The 19,150-nt window shown below is 39.7% G+C and overlaps 1 protein-coding gene and 1 long non-coding RNA gene across 2 annotated transcripts in view; one reads left to right on the top strand and one right to left on the bottom strand.

Moving 5' to 3' along the window:
* Positions 1-19,150, bottom strand: part of LOC130907951 (mucin-2-like) — a 44,267-nt gene that overhangs the window by 18,022 nt on the left and 7,095 nt on the right. Inside the window, exons 26-31 of the mRNA XM_057823509.1 lie at positions 17,535-17,996; positions 12,633-12,721; positions 12,461-12,522; positions 12,106-12,227; positions 7,062-7,274; positions 6,642-6,842 (exon numbers count right to left, since the gene is read on the bottom strand). Coding sequence (XP_057679492.1) covers positions 6,642-6,842; positions 7,062-7,274; positions 12,106-12,227; positions 12,461-12,522; positions 12,633-12,721; positions 17,535-17,996 — 1,149 coding nt within the window. The remainder of the gene's footprint in view (positions 1-6,641; positions 6,843-7,061; positions 7,275-12,105; positions 12,228-12,460; positions 12,523-12,632; positions 12,722-17,534; positions 17,997-19,150) is intronic.
* On the top strand, positions 1,084-4,374 carry LOC130907952 (uncharacterized). Its single transcript, XR_009061554.1, has 5 exons — positions 1,084-1,133; positions 2,822-2,925; positions 3,031-3,155; positions 3,712-3,811; positions 3,883-4,374. It is a non-coding gene; the product is annotated as an uncharacterized LOC130907952 (long non-coding RNA).

Raw genomic sequence — 19,150 nt, 5'->3', positions numbered from 1 at the left:
TTGCAGTTGATTACACACAGTTCAGGTAGAATTATATTGTGAAATTGATCATTTTTTTTCTGGTATTCATTAAAATTTCTGATTGAGAACTTGATTTTCCAGCTTTGGGCCTTCTTCCATCAGACTGATGAATATCTGATCTATTGACTACTTATTTATCCATTTATATTAGCATGTTTTAATGTTTTTAACTTTCCTTCCTCCTCTCTGTCTTATGACACGTGTGTGTATAGGTGTACATACATACGTGGATGTAAATACAGTGTAGATAGAAATACATTGCTGCCTCACAGTTCCAAGATTGTTGATTCAATCGCTGCTTCCATTTGTGCGTTTTTTTGTTTTTGTTTTGTTTTTTAAAAACAGTGTTGTTTTTAGCAGCCCTCTTCATTTTTCTCTTAGTCATATTGTAGTTATTTCAAAATGTTTTCGTCTTCATCTAAATTTAGTCAACAAAATCTCATACAAATCGTCTAGTTTTAGTCGACAGTTACTCAAAATATTGTCTTCTGTAAAATTTATGCTGTTTTAAGTTTTCGAATTGAATAAATTTCGAATGAACATAGACAGACGAGCGCATATTGTAGCGCCTACAAGGACAATGCCTACTTTGTGATGATAATACACACTCAGCAGGAAAAGCAGTACATTATTTTCAATTTAACCTACCTAAAAGCCACTAACTATATGTCGTTGAGGAGCAGAAGTATTTGCACTCCTTGTGATTTTGCAAGGTTAGACACTTAGAAAACCGATAGAGGTCTGAAATTTCAATCATAGATGCATTTCCACTAAAAGTGACACAATCTTTAAAAAAAATAATAATTAAAAAAAATCCGGAACTCACATTGTGTGATTTTTCAATAATTTATTTGTAATTTACTGGGGTTCATAAGTATTTGTACCCCTGAGAAAATCAGTGCTAATACTTACTGAATAAGCCTTTGTTTGCAATTACATTGGTAAGGCGCTTTCTGTAATTCTGTAATTCTTCACTGAAGAGAATGCCACCGGCCGCTAGAGGGCAGGGCCGTTCTATAGTAATGTTACTCCCCCTAATAGTGGGAGAGTTAGTAGTTGTATGAGACGTTTATGCTGTTGCATTGTGCTATTTGTGCTCCAGACATATTTCTGTAAGTTTACTTTGTTTTAGTTTCAATCATATGTATCTTGTTGCATTTTGTGTTATTTATGTACAGAGATATACAGTGGGGCAAATAAGTATTTAGTCAACCACTAATTGTGCAAGTTCTCCCACTTGAAAATATTGGAAAGGCCTGTAATTGTCAACATGGGCATTGTGTTACTGATAGTAGCCTTTGTTGCTGTGGTCCCAGCTCTCTGTAGGTCATTCACTAGGTACCCCAGAGTGGTTTTGGGATTTTTGCTCCCCGTTTTGACGCCACGGGGTGAAATCTTGCATGGACCCCCAGATCGAGGGAGATTATTAGTGGTCATGTATGTCTTCCATTTTCTAATAATTGCTCCCACAATTGATTTCTTTGCACCAAGCGTTTTACCTATTGCAGATTCATTCTTCCCAGCCTGCTGCAGGTCTACAATTTTGTTTCTGGTGTCCTTCGACAGCTCTTTGGTCTTGGCCATAGTGGAGTTTGGAGTGTGACTAATTGAGGTTGTTGACAGGTGACTTTTATACCGATAATGAGTTAAAACAGGTACCATTAATACAGGTAACGAGTGGGGCCTCCTTAGACCTCGTTCGACCTCGTTAGAAGAAGTTAGACCTCTTTGACAGCCAGAAATCTTGCTTGTTTGTAGGTGACCAAATACTTATTTTCCACTCTAATTTGGAAATAAATTCTTTGAAAATCAAATAATGTGATTTTCTTTTTTTTTTCCACATTCCGTCTCTCATGGTTGAGGTTTACCCATGTTGACAATTACAGGCTTCTCTAATCTTTTCAAGTAGGAGAACTTGCACAATTGGTGGTTGACTAAATACTTATTGGCCCCACTGTATATGTTATCAGTCTTGTTAGTACATGTTGTTCTCTTTTCTTTTATTCAGTTAAGTTAGTATGCTGTGGCTAAGTAGCTCTGTTTCTTGTTCTTCAGGGTTCCCTCATCTTTGTCAATATATGAGAATTATAATTAGACATTGAGGGGTATTTTTTCATTCACCAGGTTTTCACACATGGAAACGGATTTTGGTCCATTTACTCACACAAATCTCTAAATCTGTCAGGTTTCTGGACTGTCGTTGAGAAACACAAAGTTTCAGTTCCGTCCAAAGATTTTATATTGGATTAAGGTCAGGAGACTGGCTAGGCCACTTAAGATACCTTGGTATGCTTTTTACGCAGCCACCCCTTGGTCAGCTTGGCTAAGTACTTCAGATCATTGTCATGTTGGAAGATCCAGCCACGATTTATCTTCAAGTCTCTGACTGAGGGAAAGAGGCTGAAGCTCAAAATCTGACGATACATTTCACCATTCATCCTCTGCTTTATACAGTAAAGTCATGTTGTCCCATTTGCCGAAAAGGAGCCCCAAAGCATGAGGTTTCCACCTCCATACTTTGCACTAGTGTTCTTGGGATTGTACTCATCCTTCTATTTTCTCCACACACGAAGAGTAAAGTTAGCAACAAAAAGTTCTACTTTAGTCTCATCTGACCACATGACTTTCCGCCTATGACCCCTCTGCATCATTCAGATGGTCCCCAGCAAACTTGAGACGAGCCTTTAAATGGACTGGCTTCAACAGGGGAACCTTCTGAGCAATGCATGATTTTTAAAAAATTGCTCCGTAGTGTTCTACTGGCAGTAGCCTTTGAAACTGTGCATCCATCTGTCTTCAGGTCATTGATCAGCTCCTGCCAGGTAGTTCTAGGCTGAGCCCACACTTTTCTCATCATGATTGATACCCCACGAGGAGAGATTTTACATGGAGCCCCAGTCCAAGGTAGATTATCAGTCATGTTTTGCCTTTTCCATTTTCAAACAATTGCTGCAACTGTTGATTTATTCTCACCAAGCTGCTTTCCAATTGTTCCATAACCTTTTTCAGGTTTGTGGAGCTCAACAATTTATTCTCTGGTGTCTTTCGAAAGCTCTCTGGTCTTGCCCATGGTAGCAATTGGATTATGACTGGCTGTGGGGTGCTCAGGTGACAATAATGAGCTCAAATGGATGGTGAGTGGGTTACTTATGGGGTAAAGGTGGACTTTTTTTTAAGGTAGACTGACAACTCTTTGAGTGTCATAATTATTGCTGATTGTCAGGGGTACAAATACTTATGAAACCCAGTAAATTACAAATAAATTATTGAAAAATCATACAATGTGAGCTCCGGATTTTTTTGATTATGTCTATGAGTGGAAATGTATCTATGATTGAAATTTCAGACTTCTACCCATTTTTGAAGTGGCTGAACTTGCAAAAACACAGGGGGTGCAAATACTTCTGCTCCTCACTGTATGTATGCATATAGACAAAAAAAAGTTGTCCGAGTGTTTAACATCCTCTAGAGGATATTAAACAATCGGACACTTCTAGAGTCTAGACTTGCTGACCAGAAAAGCCAAGTGGCTCTGCTTTAGACCGTCCTGTGTTAAGAGGACACTTGCCATTCTGAAGCTAATGCTAACTCAAATGAGAAGGTTATGTTAACGCTAGGATTTACATTTTAGCGATCACTCAGTACAGACTTTAAAGGCTAAAGCAACATTGCATATTCTCTTTTGCCAAGGTAAGCGAAGTCCAGCAGAAAAAATCCAGCTAAGGCCATTCACAGCCATGTCTTGACACTCAGTGATACATGCTACATGGAGTTTTTGGATCGAAACAAGGTAAGTACACGATAATATCTCGTTAAATTTATGGCGTCTGTAATTCTGCTCTCTTGTGCTCTCACCTCCAGATTGGATTTTGCTGTTTAAAAAACTTTTTTTTTTTTTTTTTTAATGCCCTTCAGGTCAAAATTCTTCTTTCCCTAGAAAATTGAGATTTTAAGCTTTCCAATGATGTATCACACAAGCATATCGGATAATTTGAAAGTTGGCCAAATTGGGAGTCTCAGAGCGGAACTTGAAGTCATCTGAGTGTTTCCGCCATATATATATTTTTTAGTCCGCAATGCACTGGGGGCACAAAAGTTGAGCGGCGAAGTAGAGAGGGATCACTATATTGTTGTTTGGTTTGGTATTGTGTTGTGTTTTTACTATGTGATGTCATGATTACGCACTGATGCTCTACACCACCGAAGTTCCTAACAGAATAAGTAAGTTCTTTGAAATTGAAGTTCATTTGATGAAATCCAATCACACTGTAAAATTAAAAGATAAAAGGCACTTGAACTCACAATTTGGCGAGGCAAATCATCTTTCCGGGCTAAATTGTAGATCCGTATACAGTTGTGGTCAAAAGTTTACATACACTTGTGAAGAACATAATGTCATGGCTCTCTTGAGTTTCCAGTTATTTCTACAACTCTGATTTTTCTCTGATAGAGTGATTCTTCTTCTTTGTCACAAAAAAACATTCATGAAGTTTGGTTCTTTTATGACTTTATTATGGGTGAACAGAAAAAAGTGATCAAATCTGCTGGGTCAAAAATATACATACAGCAGCGCTAATATTTGGTAACATGTCCCTTGGCCATTTTCACTTCAATTAGGCGCTTTTGGTAGCCATCCACAAGCTTCTGGCAAGCTTCTGGTTGAATCTTTGACCACTCCTCTTGACAGAATTGGTGCAGTTCAGTTAAATTTGATGGCTTCCTGACATGGACTTGTTTCTTCAGCATTGTCCACAAGTTATCAATGGGGTTTAAGTCAGGACTTTGGGAAGGCCATATGAAAACCTTAATTCTAGCCTGATTTAGCCATTCCATTACCACTTTTGAAGTGTGTTTGGGGTCATTGTCCTGTTGGAACACCCAACTGCGCCCAAGACCCAATCTTCGGACTGATGACTTTAGGTTATCTTGAAGAATTTGAAGGTAATCCTCCTCCTTTATTATCCCATTTACTCTCTGTAAAGCACCAGTTCCATTGGAAGCAAAACAGCCCCACAGCATAATACTACCACCACCGTGCTTGACGGTAGGCATGGTGTACTTGGGGTTAAAGGCCTCACCTTTTCTCCTCCAAACATATTGCTGGGCATTGTGGCCAAACAGCTCGATTTTTGTTTCGTCTGTCCACAGAACTTTCCTCCAGAAGGTCTTATCTTTGTCCATGTGATCAACAGCAAACTTCAGTCGAGCCTTAAGGTGCCGCTTTTGGAGCAAGGGCTTCCTTCTTGCACGGCAGCCTCTCAGTCCATGGAGATGCAAAACACGCTTGACTGTGGACACTGACACCTCTGTTCCAGCAGCTTCTAATTCTTGGCAGATCTGCTTTTTGGTGATTCTCGGTTGAATCTTCACCCTCCTGACCAATTTTCTCTCAGCAGCAGGTGATAGCTTACGTTTTCTTCCTGATCGTGGCAGTGACAAAACAGTGCCATGCACTTTATACTTACAAACAATTGTTTGCACTGTTGCTCTTGGGACCTGCAGCTGCTTTGAAATGGCTCCAAGTGACTTTCCTGACTTGTTCAAGTGAATGATTCGCTTTTTCAGATCCATGCTGAGCTCCTTTGACTTTCCCATTGTAGCGTTTGTGGGCGTTTGCATCCAGTGAGCCCTATTTAAATGGCCTCAGAGAAGTCACCAGCTGTAGTCACTCATAAACACTCACAAGAAGTAAGGAGGCCGTGCTATGAAGCTCATTTCACTGACACAGCTTTCTAAGTCACCAAAATTGCTAATTCGTGTTGCTGTATGTATATTTTTGACCCAGCAGATTTGATCACTTTTTCTGTTAACCCATAATAAAGTCATAAAAGAACCAAACTTCATGAATGTTTTTTGTGACAAAGAAGTGTCTGTTCCAATCACTCTATCGGAGAAAAATCAGAGTTGTAGAAATAACTGGAAACTTAAGAGAGCCATGACATTATGTTCTTCACAAGTGTATGTAAACTTTTGACCACAACTGTACATTTAGACTAGGGCTGCAGCTATCGATTATTTTAGTAGTCGATTAATTGATGAACTAGTTAGTTTGAATAATGGAGTAATCGGATAAGGAACATAAAAAATATATATACCTGAGCTGAGGCTAAAACTGAATAAAAATAAATACATAAATGAGGATTAAAGTACAACAAAAGAACAACTGGCTTAGCAAAACTTACATAGCAAAAGTCCGCTAGCTTAAATGCCATAAAATGTTTTTTTCTTCTTTAACAATGCTCGTAACAAATGGTTCAAACACATATTCCCACAAAAAAAAAAAAAACAGCTAAATATACATATAAAAAAACATTAGCTCAAACAAAAACTTAGCTTATGTTGGTCTTAACAGGGAGCAGCTGGATTTAGCCATGTCAAATGAGTTATGTCATGTTTACTGTTGCCACTAGAGGGCAGTGTATCCACCCAAATTAATAAAAATATATGCAAACACTTTCAAAACAAACCATTGCAGTGCCATTTTAATTAAACAAATAATTGAAGCAGCTAAATTCAATTTGAATCTTTTTTTTCTATTCGAATTACTCGAGTTAATCGATTAATCATTGCAGCACTAATTTAGACATTCAAAATATACTTAAGATGCTATTCATTTTTACCTGAATTAGGGATGTCTTTAAACTCAACCTGGTAAGAGTCCTGGACAGTACATTCTAGAGACACTTCCTGCCCAACCCGACAAACGACACTCCTTCGGAGGGGATCAATCTGAATTGTAGGTGTTTCCTGAAGCCTGATTGATTGATTGGCGTTCTGGAGAAAACTCGAATTCCCATCAAACAACTGACATTCATAACGTCCTGAAACGAAAATGTTTTTTAAAACCGAAGTCGTCACCACTAATTACAAAGCATTTCAACAAGTGGAAGATGAAAATAAAGTAAAATGAATTTCAACAGTAGAAATTGTTAGATGGAATTGCTTTTCTTCAAAGATTAACTGTGTGCAGTAGTCTATTTTCATACGTTTTTTTTTTTTTTTTTTTGAAAGAGCATTTACTCAAAGTACACTTTTCTTACCATTGTCAGAGGGAAAGAAGTTTGTGATCATTAGCGTTTCTGATCGATCATCTCGTGAAAAAATATGCTGATCGTCTGCAGTTATTAAAACACCATCAAGCGTCCACTCTGATGAAGTCAAAGAAAATTGTAGGGCCTGCGGTGGTGGGCCACATTTTATTTTTACGGTGTCTTGAAAAAATACATCTGGTTGCTCTGAGAAGTTTTCTTGACCTTTAAAGAGGAAAAATACAGAAGATTGACAAATAATATTATGACAGTTTTCCAGACAAACAGGCCAAAGGGTGAGACAATGTTAAAACACAATGGTACCTCAAGACACGAAATTAATTCGTTCCGAAGTCGCTTTCATATGATTTTTTTCGTATAATGAATCACATTTTACATGTAAATTTGTTCCAAACTCTCCTAAAACACCAAATTAAATTATATAATAAAGGTAAAACCACTAAGATACTCTTAGTGTAGAATCTGAATTCTGAATAATGTGGGATTAACTCCAGAAATCGTTGTTTTATATGATGAATATGGCGTGCTTTTATTTTGAAATGTTAATCAGAAGTAAGTTGGCTAAACCGCTAACAAGAAGCTTTACACTCCGCAAAAAAGCTCTTTTGTCATTGCATGTGGTTCAGTCATCATTTTTTTCCCTTTTTTTATGTTTGCAAATGTTGTTAAACTGCGATTTTTCATGTTTGAAGTGTCACTTTTTAACCGCAAGTTTGAGTTTTGGAGAAGACTGCCAATGTTTTATAGCAGGCTAAAGTAGGTTGTCTTTTTTCCCCGTTACCCTCAATGTATCAATGCTAACCTTTACAGTGTTTAATATAGATGTGTTTCCTTATTTTGTACGTCTGAACTTTAATTCTACGGCATGTTGATGACCAATAAACATCTGTAAAAAGAACTGGAGTCTCATATGACATCAACACGCATGTGTGCACCTACCCACAAATCTATGCACGCACCCACGCGACGATGAAATGCAGCCCTGAAAATTACCGCCCTCAGTTTTATTTACTTTGCGATAAATAGACTCATTGCATTTCGCGACAGGCTTAGCAACTTCAATAAAACATGTTGTTAGTTAGATGGATTGACAATCTGCCAGCTTATCTCCTGTCGTCTTCCAAAATTACAACTGGGTGACGGCGTGCAGCTAAGCTTGGCATTGAAGAGACAGGACACAACAGTGTACCCTCCATTGTTTCGTTGTAATAAGTCAATGTTTTGGCCACTCTGGTGCGCTTATTTGGCTTTGTGCCGCTTTCCCCGCTCGCATACCAAGTGTCCGACAGAAAAAAAAAAAAATCTCCCAAACCCCCCCTTAAAACTTTTCTCCTCGGATCTTCACAATTCACGTAGGTCACCCTTTTTGACTTCATAATGGCGAATTTCGTCGAAAGAGGAGAGATTTTCATGTCTGTATCTGTTGGGGCCGTGCGAGAAAGTTTCCATTAGATGAGCAGAGTGTGGCTAAGTTATTGAGTGCTTTGTATGTGAGAAGGATGATTTTAAACTGTATCCTAAGTGTAATGGGAAGCCAGCGCAGTTTGTGGAGGACGGGTGTTTTGATAGGGTAAGGGCGTAGGTTTGCATTGGGACAGTAGGGGCAAAACACTACTAACTTTTCAGGATGCTCAAATTGTCCCCACCAATTGTTGAGCAACCTTATTTGCATTATATAATGTGTTCAATTATATAGGTCATTTAGACTGTCTTCCCATATGTTGTAACGATAGAATTGACCCTACCATTATTAAAGGGATCCTCTATTTTTGAGACAAGTAATTCTTAAAAGATACATGTTAGTATGAGTTATAATAATTTGATATTAAAACCCCTCTTAATGATTTTGTTTTAATAAAGTTTGTAAAATTATTTTAAGTGATAGGTCGCCATTCTTGTTATGTTGCAGTACGTGACGTCACTGGTCCCGTTGCCTCAATTCCAGCGCGTCACTCGTTAGTTTCCCAACATGTCGTCAGTTCTACCCTTCCTATTTGAACCAGATCTGAAAAGTGAAGAGCAGGACAGCACTGCCGGTCGTTCACAAGACGAGCTTCAGGGAAAAATGCGTGCAGCAAATACCTGATAAGACAAAAGTTGGGCAAAACTGGTGATGCAAGAGAGTCCTGTTGGGAACTCCGGTTGGGAGCGAGAGTGCATGCTGTTGGGATTCGGGAACTCCGGTTTCATTAGCAGATATTCAAGGTAAGCATATTGCGTTTTCAAACTTATCCCAATATAATTATGTAGATTGTTAGCATCCAGAGCTGTCATGTGCTTTATATACAGTACAGGCCAAAGAGCACACCTTGCGTAATCCAGGTCTTGTACATTGTAACACGTGGTAGCTAGGATACGTGTATAAAAGTACCAGGTAGGGGAAAAGCTTCCACTTATGTACATTTATTCAAAAAAAATAATATTTTCACCTTGACCACTGTTCATTCGGGAGCTCAGCAGAACGCAAACACGCATTCCCTGACGAACTCCAACATTGTTGTAAGGTCCACGTCAGAGTCACTGTAGCATGCCATAGTGCTTTAATTATTTAGAATGATTTGGGGAAAACTCCCACGAAGAATCGTCAACAAAAAAGATAACAATACTAATCCAAATCCGCGTTTTGTTACTCACTCGAAGATCCAGGAATTAGACCGATCCCATGGCAATATCCCGCCGCGATCAGGCCGTCGATTCCACAAAATAGACTGAGCCGAAAAGCCGCTGTGGGACCGACGAATAAAAAAAATGGACAGATCCAAAACCATTATTGCAGACGCGATGGGACCGTCAGATGCAGAAAATAGACGGATCCCTTACTTGACTGAGGATCCAGGAAAAATGTTCGGGCGCCAGTTGTAACGCGTAGTGGGTAGGATACGTGCATACAGGGACCAAAAAGGGGGAGAAGCTTCCACTTATGCACATTTATTCACAAAAAATAATAATTCCACCTTGACCACTCACTTCACTCCACTTGTTTCCTTTTGACTGGAAATTGCATCCAAAAGCAGCACATCGTGGCATTTTACTTCGCGAGTTTAGGCAGCAATAAATTGTTGAACACGCTACACATTTGGAAAGATACCAATTACGTCATCACTGTGAGCCCGCAAACCATTTCGCCACCTAACGGTCAAAATATGGACTAAATATTATAAAATATTGCCATTGATTTAACATTTTATGTGTTTTTAACAACATATTTTAGTACAAGAGAACAATTGTGGTTTATTAGAGCCTGCATGTATTTAAGTTAGAGGATCACTTTAAGTGAATTATTTGCATAATTTTCAGACTTAATTTTACCCCTTTTTCACTTTCTGAATGTGCCGGCCCGTTTTTTCCTGAAACACACTTTTGATTGATTGATGACTTGACACCCCCCCCCCCACACACACACACACACACAAATTCAAATTGATTAGAAACATCAACTCATGAGGACAATATGGGAAAAATTGAAGAAGAAAACTGATGAAGAAAAAAAAAAGTGTCTTTGGACAGAAGAACAGTTTTTATTTTCGCTGCTCACTGCTCCCAGTGTCACCCCCAGTTTGCAATGATGTGGGGTTATATTGCACTGAGCATGCTAACAGCTAACAGTGCTCACTGGTTTACTGGTATAACACTGACAAAGCGGGACGATTGTTGGCAATATTCGGCACGTTTTCGCTGAAAAACAACCGAGCGGCTTATCAATGAGATTGGGGTCTAATGTCTTTAAGTGGCGTCTTAATTGATTTGGCTTCCGGCTGTCCGCTATAATCATTTTTAGACACAGTAAACAGTGGTCTTTCCTCGTCAACCACTATATTAAATGTCAAAGCAAAAAGGGGAAACAGCCCGAAAAAAGCGCATTCTCGGCGGCCGAGGGAGAACCGTAGGTGAGGGCGGTCGTCGTGACGATCCCAAGCTGAAAATGGCACTTCTCGGGCAGACACGTGAAAACCGGAGAAGACAGCGGGTCGCTGCGTGACTCCGGCCGGAAAACGGCTTTTGAAAACGGCGCACAGCTCTCCAGCTCTTCATGTGTTTCTTCCGTGTGCTCTTGCTTACTTCAAAAATACTGCGCGCACTTTGAAAATGAGAGTGCCACTGCCACCAACTGAGTGGATGTGCAAGTACACTTTATTCTAGTACGGCAAAAAAAAAACAACAAAGCATGTTCCCCGAGGTCACATGCGCCACCCCTGGCATCGCTCTGCGTCCCCCTGGGGGGGCGCGCCCCACTATTTGAGAAGTACTGCACTAGCGGTAGCCCAGTGTGAAAAGTGGCCCGTGGCAAGCGCAAAGTGGGAGGAGCCACGTAAGCTAACGTAGACTCTGTCAGGAATGGAATAGCAGGTGAGACTCCAGCAAGCATATTGCGTATAGTCCTAAGTACCAATGCATTTATTTTTTTCCATTGGTGCACAGGAAAGCTTTTTTTCCTATTTCAAGGAGTAGGGTAGATTATAATAGCTATTTTTTTTGTGTATCATTTATGAACTACATTTTCACACAATTGCACATCGTGATAATTATGGTGGTCCCAGACTGTCTCTTACTTCACGGAATTTGAAACAGCGCATTTTTAAAGGTTCGTCGGCTGTAATTTGTGTGTATCCAGCCCCCTAAACAGCCTGATAGCATAGATATCAGGAGGCCTGGCCCTCTGCTATTGCATGCGTTGCTGACGTCAGTGCGGCAACACTAAAAATAGAACAAGTTTCTATTTTGGGCCCCGCCCCTTGGCAAAAACGTACTCACTCACTTCGTCTAAAATGGCCGGCACCATTCACTTTCACCGAGACGCCCACTCCCACGTAAACAGTGAATGGGTTGCCTCGGACCCTTTCACACAGGCCTGCCGCTAGTGTGAAACATCCTCTGCAGTACGCATTATCTTTCGTATGCTTCGTAATATGAAGTGAAAAAATCTTGACCCATCTTTTCATGAAAGTAATTTTTCGTGCACTGAAACTTTCGTATCTCGAGGTGCCACTGTATCAAGGTTGTTTCTTTTGAAAGATACATTTTGAAAGATACTTACTTTCAAACAGCATAGGAAATGTGGTCTTTAGGTCATTAAATATTGCGATTGAAAGTGCTTCAACATCTGGATCTCGAATTATGGGAGCATTGATTTCAAAGTCAGCAATGGTGCTTCCAGGCCTTTATGGAAAACATTCAAAAAGCTAATTAAACATCCTGTGGAAATCTAATAAGAATTTTAAAACAAGTTATTAAATTTTGTTCCATCTCAGAAAGTGTTTTCAATTCCAGGAATGGAAAAGCATGAAAATGAAAATTTGTGCAAAAAGTGGCTGAAATAATAATTTGCTAGGATTATTAAAGACGGGGGGGAGAAATGCAAATAATTAAATAAAAAAAAAAATGAAATCTACCTGAAACGTATAAGATCCGCTGATAGTAGGCCTGGTATAAGGATCCGAGATTGTGTTTGAATCTGTTTGAGACAGTAAGCACACCCAAACACATGAGTTCAACAGTTACACAATGCAAATGAGAGAGAAAAATTGCAATTCTTTGAAATAATCATTAAAAATGATCACTTACAGAACCTAAACATCTCTGGAACACAGAACTGTTTTCATTGTTGAATGAGTCCTCAAAGTCAATCAACATAGTGAATGACATCTGCCTCCCTAAAATAAAGGTAGCTTGTCAGTACAAATAATACAATTTTTTCTATAAGTCACTTATTTATCATTTATTGTCAATTCTATCAACCCATCTGAAGAATAAAATGCAGACATTTGAGTATGCTCGCTAATTTAACTTAAAGTACACTAACATTTCACAAGTTAGTATGAGTAAAGGGAAATTTGTTCAAAGTGAAACTGCTGCAATTTTTTTTAACATACATTTGTCATACCGTTTGATGTCATTTTATCAGGTGTGTAAGACAATTTGTGCTGATAATGTCAGAATTTCCTTTTTAAAATCAATTTTAGTTGTTCATTTTTTGCTTGCCTCCTAAAACAAATTCTCATGATCATGTGGCTTACTGGAACCAATTTAAATTTAGAATTTTTACATTTAAACTGGAGATGTGACTAAAAAATTCAGTGCTGAAAATAGCTATAATTGTGTTTTCGATTTAAAGGACGAAAGTTTACCACCGAAAAGTGTGAAGAACTTTAGTCCTATTGTTGATGACGTAATCAAAACACGGTGCGCTAACATGACTGGCTTACAACCAACATGTCCGTAGTTTGGAAGTATTTTGAGGAATCAAAGAAATATATCAGTTATTTAACGAAGGAAAATAAAATAAATTTGCTTCATTGTTGCTACACGCTCATTCTGAAGTATCTTTCGATTGATGTCCCGCGTCACATCGAGTACACTGCATTTGAGCCTACGCGCGAATAGTTTGGAGTTTTGTATACTGTTCGCTTGATTAAAGTAGTATTTAAATGAATACATGTGCATTTGCGGTGGTTTAGTACATTAAAAGTTTATACACTGACACCTTTATAAGTTTACATTAAGTTTATGACCACTTTCGGCGAAAACGAAATAGGTATTTGTCGTTGTTATCAACTACAGTTCCACACAAACGTACATTGAGATCTCATTTAGGTTAGCAACTGGAGGCGTGAGACCCGTTGTTTGAGTGTCCCAAATTTGCCATTAGTTGCAATTTCTGATGGGGTACAAAATCTGACAGAACACCTGGAACGCACCCTCCCATGGGGTTTCAGAATCGGCACATTTCAAACTAAAAGTCTCGAGCCTCCAAAGTTGTAGAACCAATGCCAATGCAAAAAATAATAAACTTTTTTTCAAAAGAAATAAAAAATGAATTGCATGCGTATGTTTCGGCCTTTCGGCCAAATGTCTCCCTCACTACTTTGTGCCTTCAGTCTATTGCAGATTTTTTTTCAGAAAAAAATAAAATAAAAATACAGATGAACTGTCCCGAGCTAATCGCGTAGGCTCACTCTTTTACCCTCCCACTCTCTCCCTGCGCTTTGTTCGTCAGGCAGTGCACTGGAGTTGCTTATTAAAGTTGACAAGGATTGACAGATGTTTGGGTTTGATCTTGCGATAGACACAAACTTCAAAAGCGCCTTATGCGTCAATCATCGTTTAACTTGCTAAACAGTTGCTGTGGCAACTCATTGTGTGTTAGTGAGCAGCTTGAGCAGATTTGAGTGGACTCACTCAATGAAGCGTTTCATAAAGACAAGCATTTTTCTACTTTATTCTTGTTTAAAAATAATTCGCTGGAGCACTGACCTGTTCAAAAATTGTCATAATTATTACATTTGAAGTGCTTAAAAACATGTTATATATATATATATATATATATGTATATATATATATATATATATATATATATATATGTGTGTGTGTGTGTGTGGAAGAAAACACAGACAAGGTTGAAAAAGCAGTTTCTGCTATTGAACCCCTCTTTAAAATAAACTGCTGTATTTTAATCCAAAAGAACTGTTGTGTTTGATAGAACAATGTCAATATGCTGCCACAGCAGATTCATGGCTCAATAAGCCCCCGAAATATTTTTAATATGTCCGTTTTACCCTGGAAACACCCGTTTACAGACGTCGCACATCCGCTTTTGTTTCAACCCAGCCATAAAACGAAGGTAACTAATTATATTTATTATTCAAAATGTCTGTCATTTTTAGCTTAGAATCATTAATTGTTTAAACTTTTAGACAAATTGCATCACAATGAAAGAAATGGTGTCTGTAAAAAAGTCAGATATCTACCTCATAACTATTACTTAATTGTTTGTTGTTGTTTTTTTTTGTAACTGTCACATTTTCTCCGATATGTTAGATGATAAATAATCGATCTTCTAGTCCCCATTAAGCGCGAAAAACGGGGGATCACTTTATTCAGATTTCGTTATTGGCCAAGAATTTTGCATTTGGAAAATCCCAAATTTAAAACTCTTTGTGCCGAGTGGCCGGTGGCGAGTTGGTGTGTCGTGTGCAAGTGTTTATACTAACTAGGAGTGACAGTTTCTATGGAAGACATTTTGTTAATCTACATGTGACACCGGTGTCAGAGATTGGTCCACATTGCTGGCAGTAAGTTGAATTCGTTCCCGATGAGGGTGGGACCCCGCCAAGGCTGCCCTTTGTCACAGATTCTGTTCATAATTTTTATGGACAGAATTTCTAGGCGCAGCCAAAGCGTTGAAGGGGTCTGATTTGGTGGCCTTAGCATTGCATCGCTGCTTTTTGCAGATGATGTGGTGCTGTTGGCTTCATCAAACCGTGACCTCCAACTCTGACTTGAGCAGTTCGCAGCCGAGTGTAAAGCGGTTGGGATGAAAATTAGCACCTGCAAATCTGAGACCATCGCCCTCAGTCAGAAAAGGGTGCCGTGCCCTCTCCGGGTCGGGGATGAGATCCTGCCCCAAGCGGAGGAGTTCAAGTATCTTTGGGTCTTGTTCACGAGTGAGGATAGAAGGGAGCGGGAGATCGATAGGCGGATCGGTGCAGCGTCCGCAGTGATGGGGGCTCTGCACCGATCTGGTAGTTCCCAGGGTCTCTAAAAGTACAGTAGGAGCTCGAGCCTTTAGTTACCAAGCTCCTGTCTTATGGAATCAGCTTCCAGCTAATATTAAAGAGACCGACATGGTCTGTGGATTTATAATTGGACTAAAAACGTTCCTATTTGACAAAGCCTATGGTCAGGCTAGTTGAAGTGGACTCACAGTTCAGTCTAAGCTGCTCTAGGAGCTATAATGCTAGGGGAAGTACAGCCACTGAGTCCTATCCCCTGGTTTTCACTCTCCCTACCACTTGTCTTTACTTTATTTTTCTCTTTTCTAATTCTAATATTTAGTTGACTAGTCTCTTCATCACTAGTCACCCGGTGCCCCTTTTCCCCCCGTCTCATCTGGCTAGATGGAACCCAACATGTTCCCTCACTCCTTTGCATCTGTACAAACTGGAACTCCTTCTGCTAATACCCATCATCAGTCCTGGTGCATCTATAGCCTGTCCGTCCTCGGAATGGATCTCTCCTGACTGGCATTCTCCCCAAGGTTTCTCTTTTCCCACTGGGTATTTTGAGTTTTTCCTTGCCCAGGACATGAACTCATCTCATTCATCTACTGTATCTGAGTGTTTATCAAATTTACTCTGTAAAGTCCTCTGAGACAACTTGTTGTGATATTGGGCAATACAAATAAAATTGAATTGAAATTGAAGAAGGAGCTGAGCCGAACAGCGAATCACTCCATTTACCAGTTGATCTATGTTCCTCCCGTCACCTATGGCCACCTATGTGGGTTGTGACCGAAAGGACAAGTTTCCTCCGCAGAGTGTCCAGGCTTTCCTTTAGAGATAAGGTGAGAAGCTCGGTCATCCGGCAGGGACTCGGTGTCGAGACGCTACTCCTCCGCGTTGAGAGAAGCCAGTTTAGGTGGCTTGGGCATCTGGTTCGAATGCCTCCTGGACGCCTCCCTGGAGAGATGTTCCAGGCATGTCCCACGGGCGGAAGTCCCCGGGAACGACCCAAGACACGCTGGAGAGACTAGGTCTCTCGGCTGGCCTGGGAACGCCTTGGGATCCTGCCGGAGGAGCTGGTTGAAGTGGCTGGGGAGAGGGAAGTCTGGGCTTCCCTGCTAAAGCTGCTGCCTCCGTGACCCAACCCCGGACTAAGCGGTAGGTGATGATGGATGATGATAATCTACATGTTTGGGCCTGCCAGGAATTTTTGCTCTCCTCTTTTAGCAGCACCTGTATTTGCTTTTGCCAAATATTGGCTTTTAATTATTCATATTGTTGAAGAAGCAGCTCTTGCGCCGCAGGTGTAAAATGAATGCGCGCATGCATTATCCATTATGCCAATGGTGATTCAGTGATCGATTTCGTGGACAAAATGAGAATGCAGTCACTAAGTAAGTGGAAGATTGTAAGGGCCCGGAAGTCTAAACACAATGGTTTAGCCCTCTTTGCACGTAGTCTCATACGTGTCACAATGCAGTGTAATATTGTGTTTTACGATATTTTAGAAGTATCAGTGCTGTATTTTCTTTGTAGGGCTAGGGATGATACTCAAATTCTGTTGGTTGTTAAAAGAATTATTGTTCGCTGATATGTTGATCATAGTGTCACATCAGAGTGTTGTTTTTTATGACAGAAGATTTATGCTTTATATTGGATATTGGCTGCAGTTTCACAAAGAAGAAATGGTCTTTACTCAAGACAAAGGCTAAAATTACAGTCACCCTTTATTGCGAGAACCCTGAAACCATGGTCTCAGATCACACTTTGTTCAACGATTTGTGGCATTTTCAAATGTTGCTTTCAATCTAATGTCATAGCGCATTACCTCCGTGTTAATGCAATCAGATTAGAAAAAACAATTGGTGTTATTAGGAGGAATTTTGAAATTTAGCTATGATTTGTAATTGTACTTAGAATCTTAAATTAATCAATGCAAGTGTTGTATATATTAAAGATAATTTACTTTCTGATTGTGGAGGTGGTGCCGCTGTTGGTGTTGGCGCCGTTGTTGTTGTTGCTGATGTGTTTGGTGCTGTTGCTGGCGTTGTTGTTATTGCTGATGTTGTCGTGTTTGGTGTTGTTGGCGTTGTTGTTATGTTTGGTGTTGTTGATGTGTTTGGTGTTGTTGTTGGTGTTGTTATGTTTATTGGTGTGGTTGATGTGTTTGGTGTTGTTGTTGGCGTTGTTGTTATTGGTGATGTTATGTTTGGTGTTGTTGTTGATGTGTTTGGTGTTGTTGGCGTTGTTGTTATGTTTGGTGTTGTTGATGTGTTTGGTGTTGTTGGTGTTGTTATGTTTATTGCTGTGGTTGATGTGTTTGGTGTTGTTGTTATTGGTGATGTTATGTTTGGTGTTGTTGTTGTGTTTGGTGTTGTTGTTGGCATTGTTGTGGTTGATGGTGGTGGCGGACAAGGGCTGGTGACATCTGTAAAAAAATAGAAAATATTTCTTTATTCACAGTAAATACAAAAAAAACAAACTTAATCATTACTGGGGTTGGGCATCGAGCATTGAGCATCGATGGGATCCGGGACTAAATCTCCAGTTCTCCCCGAGCCATTCGAATTCTTAAATTTCGATTCCATGTTGCGATGCCATGACCGCCGATCGGAAAAAATAGCTGTCGAACACCATGAAGAAGAAGCCACATGAAGCGTGTGTTTGTGCATTGCAACTTTACTTTAAACCATGGACACGGTGCAGCGGCGCTCAAATTTTTGGCTCAACTTCTCAAAGAAAAATGACCAGCCAGCTTAGTGCAACATTTGCAACACAGCTATATCATGCAAAGGTGGCTGCACGACCAATATGATTAAACATCTCCGGCTTCATGGAATAAAAATGCCGAGTAGTGCATAGCTGAGTGCCGAATATTTGACATGCTGCACCGGTCCTCTAACCAGTCAGAACCAGGTAAGTAAAACATTAAACCATGTCGGTCTTCTGCAGCCCCCATGACCCGACCCCGGATTAAGCGGTAGATGATGGATGGAACAGTACGAGAATAAGTCGTATTATTACATTGGACTAATGTAGCTATATAAGCACCTACGTACTTTACGTAACGCGTTTCCACCTCCGTTAAAATAATAATAAGAATACATTTTATTTATAGAGCGCTTTTACCGATGCTCAAAGACACTTTACAGTTGAAACAAAGAAAAGGCGCACACGACGTGAGCAGTACAAAACAATCGAGAGAAAAAAGCCAGTTTGAAAAGGTGAGTTTTTAACAATTTTTTTTTTAATATAGGAAGATCTGAACAAGTGCGGATGGGTTTAGGGAGTGAATTCCAAAGGGTGGGGGCAGCAACAGAGAAGGCACCAGTATTAAAAGCATCTTTTGATTTAGAATCGGTTTTACAAATGAGGAAATCCTCATTATTTTGCCGGATCTACATCAAATTATAATCAATATATAGTATATATAATTTCTATTAATGCTTCGTCGGAGCTCCCAGCTAAGGTACATGTATGTAAAGTGTGTAGTGGCTCACAGCAACCTTACCCCTCCGTAATATTTGGGACTTTTTCTCGCTTTGTTATATTTATGCGTTCAAGCTTCATCTACACCCAGTG

Source organism: Corythoichthys intestinalis, chromosome 19 (genome assembly GCF_030265065.1).
Source record: "Corythoichthys intestinalis isolate RoL2023-P3 chromosome 19, ASM3026506v1, whole genome shotgun sequence".
NCBI lineage: Eukaryota > Metazoa > Chordata > Actinopteri > Syngnathiformes > Syngnathidae > Corythoichthys > Corythoichthys intestinalis.
Note: the sequence above shows the minus strand (reverse complement) of the source record. Positions and strands in the feature narration are given on the sequence as shown.